At 62.0% G+C, this 11,165-nt stretch overlaps 1 protein-coding gene across 1 annotated transcript in view; it reads right to left on the bottom strand.

The window, feature by feature from the left end:
* MUC5AC (mucin 5AC, oligomeric mucus/gel-forming) overlaps positions 1-11,165 on the bottom strand; it is a 29,468-nt gene that overhangs the window by 16,774 nt on the left and 1,529 nt on the right. Inside the window, 18 exon segments of the mRNA XM_026447316.1 lie at positions 373-425; positions 505-760; positions 1,037-1,163; positions 2,594-2,688; positions 3,688-3,852; positions 3,935-4,072; positions 4,161-4,230; positions 4,728-4,838; positions 5,787-5,925; positions 6,126-6,243; positions 6,464-6,589; positions 6,677-6,890; positions 7,004-7,113; positions 7,946-8,036; positions 8,347-8,461; positions 8,834-9,095; positions 9,455-9,514; positions 10,365-10,442. Of these exon segments, the coding sequence (XP_026303101.1) occupies positions 373-425; positions 505-760; positions 1,037-1,163; positions 2,594-2,688; positions 3,688-3,852; positions 3,935-4,072; positions 4,161-4,230; positions 4,728-4,838; positions 5,787-5,925; positions 6,126-6,243; positions 6,464-6,589; positions 6,677-6,890; positions 7,004-7,113; positions 7,946-8,036; positions 8,347-8,461; positions 8,834-9,095; positions 9,455-9,514; positions 10,365-10,442 (2,328 nt within the window).

Raw genomic sequence — 11,165 nt, 5'->3', positions numbered from 1 at the left:
TGCATGATTGGGTGTGTGAACATGTGCATGAGTGTGTGTGTGCATGAGTGTGTGTGTGCATGAATGGGTGTGAATGTGCATGAGTGGGTGTGAGTGCATGTGCATGAGTCGGTGTGAGTGCATGTGCTTGAGTGGATGTGTGAGCATGTGGATGAGTGGGCGTGAGGGGGTGTGTCATGTGTACGCCCACACCCTCCTTTCTCCCCACTTGCTGCCCAGAGGGCACAAACCATGCCTGACACCGGGCAGCTGATCAACAACCACCAGCCCCGTTGACTTGCGGTGGGACTAACCCTGCCTGAAGCCATTTTTCAGGATTTCTTATGGAGATGATGAGGCTGGGGTCCCCAGTGCCTCCTTTCTGACACTCACCTGGGGTGGGGGCTTGGCCTCCGATGCAGCTCAGCTTTCCATGCGTGCAGGTGCTGTGAGGAGATGGTGGTCAGAGCCTCACCCTGAGCTAGCAGGTGCCAGGGACCCCCAGTCCACAGCGGGAGCTCTTACCAGACAGCCCCACTGTCGTGCACCGACTCCCCATTGGGGATCACGGAGCCCCTGTGATAGCAGGGACAGTTGTTGGCCTGCACACACTTGCCCGTGTCATCCAGGAAGGTGCCCTCGGGACAGATGCAGCCATCCACGGGGATAAAGCCAACACTGCAGGTGATGTCCCCCTCACTCAGAGAGCGGCAGGTGGGCTGGCAGGTGCTGACATGGTAGTGGTAGGTCATCGACTTGGGGCAAGTGGTCATGGGCTTCGCTGCAGGATGCCAGGAAGAGGGAATTCTCAGGACACAAAGCCCAGTGGTGGGCAGCCAGCAGCGAGTGACCCCAGCCCTCTCAGCTACCCTCCCCTCCCCTTCTCGGCCAGGTCCAAGGCCACACTGTCCTGGGCGCTCCTTGCCCTCGAGCCCAGCATAGAGGACAGGGGCCCTTAGAGCGCCCGTGCACACTGGGGGCACCCCAAGACCCGGGGGCACCCCAATATCCGTGGCCACCCAATGTGGGAAAGGGGCTGGGCTTGGCAGGCACTCACTGCAGACGCCGTTCCTCCAGCCACTGAGCTGCACACCCTTGGCGGCACAGGCATGCACATAGGAGGACAGCACGGCGCACAGGCAGTCCTCGCTCCGCTCACAGTTGCAGGTGTCAAACATGCAGTTCTGTGGGGAAGGGGGGGCCTCAGGACATCAGAGACCCCAGCCCACATCTGGTGGCCCCCCACGCCCTGCAGGCCACACGTCCAGCAGCCAGGGTCCTCCCGCCCCAGGTCTTGCTGCCTCAGGACCCCTCCCTGAGTCCTCACAGGCATCCCACCCCCTCAGCAGAACCGCTTGGCATGTCATGCAGCAGAACCACTGTGCAGAGCAGGGGTTGTTGGGAGGACCAGGTCCTTCATCTCTGTGACCCAACAGGTCCAGCCATGCCCAATTTGCCTCAGACACAGCGCATCAGCTCAGCCTTGGACTAATTTCCATTTGGCCCCTGGGGCCAGGGGGGCAACAAACCCCTGAAGTTTAGCCCCTGTGCCTAGTGTAGGGCTGGAGGTGCAAGAAAAACACCATAAACGTGGTTAATGAATGAGTGAGTGAAGGGATGAATGAAGGAATAAGTAAGTGAGTAGATGAGAGAGTGAATAAGTGAGTGAATGAGTGAGTGAGTGGATGAGTGAGTGAGTGGGTGAGTGAGTGGATGAGTGAGTGAGTGGATGAGTGAGTGAGTGAATGAGTGAGTGGATGAGTGAATGGATGAGTGAGTGAGCGGATGAGTGAGTGAGTGGATGGGTGAGTGAGCGGATGAGTGAGTGAGTGGATGAGTGAGTGACTGAGTGGGTGAGTGAGTGAATGAGTGAGTGAGTAGATGAGTGAGTGAGTGGATGAGTGAGTTGATGAGTGAATGAGTATATGAGTGAGTGGATGACTGAGTAGATGAGTGGGTGAGTAGTGAGTGAATGAGTGAGTGAGTGGATGAGTAAGTGAATGAATGATAGGCGAAGGAATCAGTGAGTAAATGAGTGAATGAGTGAGTGAAGGAATGAATGAGTGAATGAGTGAGTGAAGAAATTCGTGAATGAGTGAGTAAATGAGTGAGTGGATGAGTGAATGAGTAAGTAGATGAGTAGGTGAAGGAATTAGTGAGTGGGTAAATGAGTGAATGAGTCAGTGAAGAAAAGAATGAATGAGTGAGTGAAAGAGTAAGTGAATGAGTGAGTGAATGGGTGAGTGGATGAATGAGTGAATGGGTGAGTGAGTGAGTGAGTGGATGGGTGAGTGGGTGAGTGAGTGAATGGGTGAGTGGGTAAATGGATGAATGGGTGAGTGAGTGGGTGGCTGAACGGGTGAACGGATGAGTGAGTGGGTGAATGGGTGGGTGAATGGGTGAGTGGTGAATGTGTGAATGAGTGAATGGGGGAGTGGGGACGTGGGGAATGGAGCTGGACAGACAGGCTGGGTCCCAGCCCCTGGTGCCCATCACAGCCTAGAAAGGTTGGTCCTGACTGCCGAGCCCCCCCAGTGCCCTCCCAGCCCTCCTGGAGGCAGCCGTGAGGCTCAGTGGCCGGAGCCCCACTGGGCCAAGAGGCGGCAGATGCTACCGAGTAGTAGGTGTCCGGCTTCACGGCAGCGTGGCACCGGCTGAAGGGGCCATTGGCATCGGTCAGCTGCGAGCACCAGTGCTGAGCATACTTCTCTGTGGACAGAGGAGGGTTAGGGTTTGGATTAGGCTCAGGCAGCACACTCCTCCCACCCAGCTTGGCCGCTGGTGTGGGGTTTGGGGTGCCAGCTTCTCTGGGCAGCCTGACGTTGGGCCCTTCATCCTGCTACACACTCAGCCTGGGTGGTGCGGCGCCCTCCCCGAGGGAAAGCTCCCCCAAGTGCAGGGTACAACGCCCAGAGCCAAGGCTTCTCTTGTTTCCTGCATGTCCCACCCAGCCCCTCACAGCCTCGCACAGTGCCGTCTTCCAGGGATGCTAGTGACCACCACTCTGGACAGACAAACAGGCCCTTCTGGCCCCTCCACTGGGCTCACTGGACCCAGGCTTCCCAGGCTGCAGGGAGCAGGCCAGAGCCAGCGAGATAGGATCCCCCCTCCCCACGGCTGGCGCCCGAGCTCCGAAGGCGGAGTGAATGACTGAGTGAGTGAGTGAGCGAGTAAGTGAGCGGGTGAGTGAGTGGATGAGTGAGTAGGTGAGTGAGTGAATGGTTGAGTGGGTGAGTGGGTGAGTGAGTGGGTGAGTGAGTGGGTGAGTGGGTGAGTGGGTGAGTGAGTGGGTGAATGGGTGAGTGGGTGAGTGAGTGGGTGAGTGGGTGAGTGAGTGGGTGAGTGAGTGGGTGAGTGGGTGAGTGAGTGGGTGAGTGAGTGGGTGAATGGGTGGGTGAGTGGGTGAATCCATTCCCCACGTCCCCACCACCCCACCCTGTGCAGGAGTAGGCGGTCAGGGCCGATATTGACCAACAGAGACTTGTACCCTTTCTTTGACCCTGAAGCAGGTGCCCCACATTCCTGAAGATCCATATAAGCCGGCGAGGCGCCCACCATGAGCCTATCCTTGGGCCCCTTTGTGAGCCACCCCACCTGGCTCACAGGCACACGTAGGGCCGGCCCCCACGCTGCCTGCAGTGCCAAATGGAAGCGGGTGAACCAGCGCCAGGCGCCCAGCACAAAGGCGAGCTGAACGGACACACGTACCGTTCTCCACGCTCAGGGAGCAGGGGTCCTCAAAGCTGTTCCTGATGTTGGGACAGGCGGCCTGGGTCTTGAAGGTGTTGAAGAAGGCCGCGGCCGTGGCCTCCACCACCCCACTGAGGGTCCGGAAGTCATCGGCCTGGATGCTGTTGAAGTTCCCACAGAGACCTGGGGGCGGGTTAGGCAGGTTGAGGACCGTGTGCCTCGGCCAGAGTGGGTGGGCTCCAGGCCCCGAAGGCGGCCCTCTTACCGCAGGTCTGCCCGCGGAGCTTGGGCGCCAGCCGCACGAACAGCTGCATGGTGGGCACCAGCTGCAGGTCCAGCTGCAGGCCCAGGCTGGTCTGGGCGATGATGAAGAAGGTCGAAGGTCTGAAGATGGTGACGTTGGCTGGGGACACAAAGGACAAGGGTTTTGCTGGGGGTGTGGGGAGGGACCCCAGGCAGCCCCGGGGTGGGGAGGAGGCCGCCGCCCTCACCTGCAGAGATGGGCAGCTGGGTGTAGATCTGGTTCAGGAACACTTCCCCGCTGGCCTTGATCACCACCACCTGAGGGCGGCCAGACAGACGTGTGAGCGCGGGGCAGGCTCGCCACACCTCAGCCCCGCGGAGGCTGTGAAATGTGCCTGCAGGTGCCTGGGAGGCCTTTGCCTGCAGCTGTGGGTCCTACAAGGTGGTTTTGTGCTCGCCCTGATTTTCTGAATTTTCTGTGAGGACCATGCTTTTTATTCTTTAGTAAAAACCAAAGTTATTCACTAAACGTAAATTGACTTCAGCGGAGAAGCCAAGCTGGCCGCAGATGCACCCAGTCCCTCCTTCCCGGGGCCTCTCGGGTTGGGTATGGCGGCCCGGGCGGCACAGCCCTGAGCTGCTCCCTTTAGGGACAGTCACGTGGACCCGTAAGTAATGGATGCAGCCAGTGTTGCCGGAGGATCCCCGCCTCTCGCTGTTCACGCCCAGGATGAAGGGCTTGGGCAGAGGTGACTTGTAGAAGAGACAGGCCCCTTCCCCCCTTCCCAGGGTTTGCCCTGCCAGGCTCCACTCACCGTCTGTGCCCCGTCCAGGCTCAGTGTCACACTCTTCAGGCAGGTCTCGCTGTCCGTCAGCCCACACCTGCGCAGCTCAGCCAGTACAGTGAAGGCACTGCTGTCACAGGGCTGCAGAACCGGACACACCGGGGTCCTCACGCTCCGCCCAACGCCCAGCCCGCCTGGCCCTGCCCCTCCACCCGGCTGTGCTCCTCTCCCTCACTAGAAACCCCCACTCCAACATCCCAGCCCCCGAGAGGGAGGTGTGCTAGGAGGCCGCCAAGTGTGGACACCGAGGCACACAGAGAAATCTGCATGCACCCTGGGGAGGCCACACTCTGCGACGCCAACTACAGGACCCTCCGGGAAGAACAGCTTTCAGAAGGCACAAATGCCAGTGGATGGCAGGGGCTGGGTGAGGGAGGGGTGAGGAGGCCGAGCTCCAAGGGGTTTGAGGGCAGTGGAGCTGACTGCATGAAACTGCCTGGCAGGAACAGGACACTGCACGTCTGTCCGAAGCTGCGGAATTTCACCACCACGAGGGGCCCCGATGTCAACCGTGACCTGGGAGGTGAGGGTGCCAGTGCAGGCTCTACCCCAATGCAGGGTCTCATCTTGGGGAGACTGTGTACTGGGTGCTGGGTATCATCTGGGGAAACTTTGTGTTGGAACGGGAGTACTTTGGGCTCAATTTCTTTGTAAACCTGAAACTATTCTCAACAGTAAAGTCTTAAATAAATAGCCCAAGGTGCGGAGGGCCCAATGCTGGGTGGGACTGGAGGCTCTGGTCTGCAGCCTTTGTGCCCCTGTGGGGCCCAGTGCTGGGTGTGGGCTGCAGCCTTCGTGCCCCTGTGGGGCCCAGCGCTGGGTGGGGCTGGAGGCTCTGGTCTGCAGCCTTTGTGCCCCTGTGGGGACCAGTGCTGAGGAGCTGGGGTGCTTCCTTGAGGTCTTACCATTAGGGACCCCCAAGGGTCACCCCAGGGGCAGCAGTGACATGCAGCCAAGCTGTGGGAGCCTGTGGGAGGCTGGCCATGGGCCCCCTCTGTCCGGCGAGCACCCCAGGCAGCCAGTGCCTACCTTGGTCAACACATAGCTGCAGTCCCCGTGCACCGTGTAGTGCCTCTCGTCAAACGTCGAGAAGTGGGCACCTCCAAGCACGGAGCAGGTACCCGGGCATGGAACCTCCTGGCAGCTCCACCGGCCTCCGGAGCAGGTGCTGAGAGCAAGAGACGGTGCCATGTGGTTCCCGGCCCCAGGAGACCAGTCTCCAGCCTCCGTGTTGGGAGGTTGACCGGGTCTCACCCAGGCCTGCCTACATCACAGCTCAGATGAGGGACGCCTGCCAGCCTGGGTCACAGCCTCCAGCGGGTCCATCCCATGGCACATCCTGGGGGCCTGGAGGGGCCCAGGACCTACCAGTTGGTGCAGTCTGTGGAGTAGGTGGCCCCTGGGGCATAGGCGGCCCCGTTGTAGACGCAGGCACACTGTGACGCAGGGATGCAGCCGGTCTGGCCGACGTCATCGAGCACCGTCCCTGCATGGGTCAGACAGGCCTATGATGGGCTCCTGCTGTGTCCACGTGGTGGGTGTTGCAGGGGAACAACATGGCTGCCCCACAGCAAGCTGAGGCCTCAGCCAGCCTCAGGGGCCCGGGACACTAGGACTGGGATCCTTCTTTTGCGGCTTGGCCATGGGAGCACAACCCCCTAGTTCCCAGGGTGCATCTGTGTTTCCCAGGAGCGGGGGAGCCTCACCCTCAGGGCAAAAGCAGCCGGCCACACAGTGGTCCTCGCAGGCCCGGGAGTGCTCCTGGTTGGAGCAGGTGTCTGTGCAGGGGGAGCGGCACTCGTGGTACTGCATGTTGCTGGGGCACGTCTGGGCTGCGGGAGGCAGAGAGATGGCTCACGTCTGCCCACCCCTGCCCTCCCTGCCAGAGGGGTTGGGGGACAGGGGGCCGGGACACTCACGGCAGAGGTCAGGGCCCCGCCAGTCCTGGGGCAGCCCCCCGGCATGGGCGCACTGCCGGGAGTACTCCGCGAGGGTGTGGCAGACGCAGCTGAGCAGGTCGGTGCCTCCGCAGAAGCAGAGGTCTTGCCTGCAGGCCTCCAGGTAGCTGCTGACGTCCACCAGGGCCACACAGCTGGAGAACAGCTGACCATTCAGGAGCTCCTCGCAGATGCCCTAGGACAAAGGCCATAGCCCGTCTGAGTCCTCAGTGGGGAATCTGGCCCAGTTCCCGGGCTCACAACCCCTCCTCCTCACCCTGCTGGGCCCCTGTTCCCTCCAAGGCTTACAAAGCCAGTGGAGCAGTTCCTCGGGGGTTCAGGCACAGGGTCCTCACACTGCTCCGTGGGGTCGTCCATCTTCTGCAGGTTCCCAAACTCCATGGGAGTCAGCTTGATGTCTGCGGGAAGCACAGAGGTGGGCTCTGCCTGCAGGTCCCAGTACCCCTCAGCCCAGCACCCAAGCAGCAGAGCCCCCAGGGCCAGGTCCCTGGGGTGGGGTTAGAAGGGCCATCGGTGGCTCCTGTCCCCTCTGGATGCCTGAGTTGTCCTGGCTGCACCTGCTTGGCCGCCCCACGCATGCTGCGGGACCCTCAGGGGGTCTGGAATGATGGAGAGAAACAGCCCAGGAGGTTGGTGTCCAAGTCACAGGGGGCTGCCGGCTGAGTCCTCAACTGACCCAGGACCCTGGTCTCCTCCTGCCAGGCTGGCGGGAGCCTGAGCACCTCCCAGTCCACAGAACCCAGCCAACCCAGTGCTGGGCCTGCCTTGCCAAGGGCTGCTGGACCCCCAGGCAGACTCAGTTCCCCACAGGGGGACACCGTGTACCCGGGACTTGTATGGGGCTTCACAGGCCTGGCAGGGGGAGGCGGGGGGTGGGGCCTTGGCGGGTGCAGGTCACATTTGCAAGGCCACAGCCTGGCGGCAAAGACTCAAAGACCAAGAAGGAGGCGGGTCTGTCATTTCAGGAGAGGGCGTGTGGTCAGGGGTCGCCACCCAGAGCAGCCACACAGAGCAAGGGGCCCCACGGGCGATTTGCTCCCAGCCTGCACCCCTGAGACAGGCCAGCATTTCGGGATCGCGTGTGTACACGCGTGTGCTGTGCTGGGAGGGAGGGCAGCTGCCTCCATGCACCTGTGCATGTGTGTGCCCGGAGTGTCGGAGGGTGTATGTGCACAACACTGAGCCCCCAGGGGACACTGAGGAAGGGGCTGATGGAGCCATAGGGCTTACTGTGGGAGAGGAGCTCGCTGACCACGGGCATCCCGTTGAAGTCTCCACAGAGCCCACAGGTCTTGTTGGCATATTTGGCGTCCAACTCCAGCTGCAATGGAGGAGACATCAGACACCCGTCCCCACCAAGGGCGGATGCACAGATGAGGCTCAAGCCTGAGATTTCTGAGGAGGGGCCGAGGCCCACTGAGGAGACACCCCCAAAATCAGTCTCCATCCTGGGGGCACGGACTCTGGGACAGCACTGGTGTCTGGGCACCTGTTCTTGCCTGCTGTGTGGGGTGGGGTCTGACCCTGACTGGGCCCAGGGCACCTTTTACCCTCTCTGGAGAGGCTGTGGGAGCGGGCCAGCCCTCGAGGGCTGGAGGTGCGCACCGGGACACCCCCCCCACCAGCCTCACCAGCAGGCTGTCATCGTGGTTCCACACGAGGACAAGGCCCAGTCTGGCCTCCACCTTGGTGTAGCTGCTGCTCTGCTGAATGAAGAGCCCAGCCTGGCTGAAGGGCAGCAGGACCCTGTGGAGGGAGGCAGGGCTGAGGGGCTGGGAGCACGGTGAGGAGAGACCCCAGGCAGGGCAGATGCCTGTGGTCGCAAATGTGACACGGTCATCGTGACCATGAAGTCATGTCTGGGATGGGGATAGTGACTTCTGGAGCTCTGGGGTCACAAGAAGCTAGGAAGGGGCAGAATAAGAGCTGGGGATCCCAGGAGGGGATCCAGCTCGGTGGGCCAGCTCGGGGGACCAGGGAGGACCCATGTCCAGCTTCGCTCTCGGGGGCTTGCGAAGAAGTAAACGTCCTTCCCAGGACTGCCATGCCCCCGTGACCCCCCAGAAATGCCGTCCCCACACACCGCGTGGCCCCCACCATCCGAGAGCCCAGACTCACGGGCGGCCGTTGACCAGGACAGAGCCCTTGGTCAGCTGGATGACCACGCCATCCACCTTCATGAGGACCCTGCTCAGCGTGGGGGCTGCTGACTCCTGGCTGCGGCGCAGCTGGATGTTGAAGTCCTCGTAGGCGGCGCCGCAGTGCTCGGAGAACACGTAGTTGCAGAGGCCGGGGAAGCGGAAGACGTCGCCATCGAAGGTCTTGTAGTGGAAGTTGCCCCAGGTGCTGCACACCCGCCCGTTGTGCGCCGGGTTGGAGGCTACGGTGGAAGCAGCATGGCATTTGGGAGCGTCGCCCTCACCCTCACCCTGCACCCCTGCCCCTGCCCTGCACCCCCTGCCCCTGCCCTGCACTTCCTGCCCCACCCCAGCGTCCTGCAGGAGGTGCTGCTGCCCTGGACGGGGCACCCAGGGGTCCTTCCTGTGTCTGAGAAGTCCCAGAAACGTGTGCAGGGAGGTGCTGGGCCCCCTGGTTCCAATACCTACCCAGTGGCTCCAATACCTACCCAGTGGCCACTTGGAAAGCTGGGGCCCCTCTCCACCCGGCACCTCCAGGCCTGAGCGGGGAACTTAGCAAAGCTATGCCCCTTCCCCACCCAGGCCTCAGGGCTCCACTCACCTCGTACCACGGGGATGGTCCTCAGAGGCGGGAAGAGAGTCACCCCACGGAGCGGGACCCCTGCGGAGACAGGGACTGGTAGGATGCACACACGGCCCCCAGGTGGGGCGGGGCTTCTGCAGCCAGAGATGTTCCAGCGTCAGTGGGTCCCAGCTCCTGGCTCTGAAGCCAACTCTAGATTCTGCCACATGTTGCCCCCACTCCCCGCCCCCCCACCTACCATCTGCACCTTGTGTGTTTGCGGCCGCACACCCTGAGCCGCACACCGAGTTCAGTGTGACTTTCTACTTCCTCCCGGCTGTCACCAGGAAGAAGCCCTCAGGGTTGCCAGCTCTCTCACACCCATGGGCCTCAGAACCTGAGTCTGCATCAGCGGCTCAAGACAGTCTCTTGGGTGCTGAGATTAGGCACATCTGGCCCGATTTGGAGAAATGCAGTCTGAGAGTTTGCCAGAAGCCCCCCACTCTGGCTGCCCTCGCCTGCCCTGCCTCTGCCAGGGCTGCTGGGCCCCCACGGGCTCCCGCTAGCACAATCCACACGGGGACGGCCGGCGCCAAGGGAGATACATGTGTTGCTGAAGTGCCAGGAGGTGAACAGGGGGGACACTGAAGCAGGACCCAGCTCCAGATGCCTGGAGGGTGGCCGGCACCCACAGGACATGGGCACAGCCTGCCTGTCCCGCCCTGCAACTCCTTCATAGCCTGAGCACTGCAGGGGCTGGTCCCAGGACAGGCAGGTAGTGTGACCGACCAGGGTCATGGATGTGGGGTGTCCTCCTGCCCCCCAGGTTTGGTCCTCAGCGGTGGCCAGCTGGGGAGCCTCCCTAAGACCAGTGCCCCTGGGAGCCATGCCACACAGTGGAGGGTGGAATCTGGCAGGCTGAGGGTGGGGGCCGGATGCTCGGACTCACCACTAGGCCCCCGGGCGATGGGAGAGAGGGCAGGGTGGTGCCCGTAGCTGGATTCAGAGGAGCCGTCCTGGGCATAGCCTGCAGAAAGAGAAGGGGGGCTGAGCCCAGATGCAGGGTGGCTGAGGGGGCTCAGGCTGCGACCACAGATGCAGCGCAGACACCAGAGGATCAGGGGGCCATGGTGTGTGCAGGTGGCCTGTGGCCAGGGCTCTCTCTGTGCTGGGTTGGAGGTCCTAGGGGGCCTCTGTCCACATGAGTTGGAAGTCTGAGCCCAGACCCTCCAGGAGCATCCCCTCAACCTGGCCCCGTGGAGCAGGTGGTGTCAGGACCCTTTGCCCCAATCTGGCATCCCCATCTATTCATTCTCACTCACTGAGCATGCCAGGCCCTGGCCTCCACACTCGGGACCCCCGCCCACTACAGTGATCCCGCTGAGGGGCTGGAGCAGTCAAAGGCATGGGAGGGGTCGGCCCCAAGACCGCCTGGAGGACCTTGCCTCCCTACAAGCAGCAGACCTTGCAGGAAGTTGATCTCCAGGGTCCATGGAGACTGTGCAAAATGTCACCAGATCCCAGCCTGGCCCAGCCCCGCACAGCCCTGCACAGAGCCAGCATGGTGACCAGACCCCAGCCCCGCACAGCTCTGCACAGCCCTGCACAGAACCAGCTTGGTGGGACCAGACCCCAGCCCCACACAGCCCTGCACAGCCCTGCACAGAATCAGCTTGGTGACCAGACCCCAGCCCCGCACAGCTCTGCACAGAACCAGCTTGGTGGGACCAGACCCCAGCCCCACACAGCC

Source organism: Piliocolobus tephrosceles, chromosome 13 (assembly GCF_002776525.5).
Source record: "Piliocolobus tephrosceles isolate RC106 chromosome 13, ASM277652v3, whole genome shotgun sequence".
In the NCBI taxonomy this organism is placed as follows: domain Eukaryota; kingdom Metazoa; phylum Chordata; class Mammalia; order Primates; family Cercopithecidae; genus Piliocolobus; species Piliocolobus tephrosceles.
This window is presented reverse-complemented; position numbering and strand designations above follow the sequence as displayed.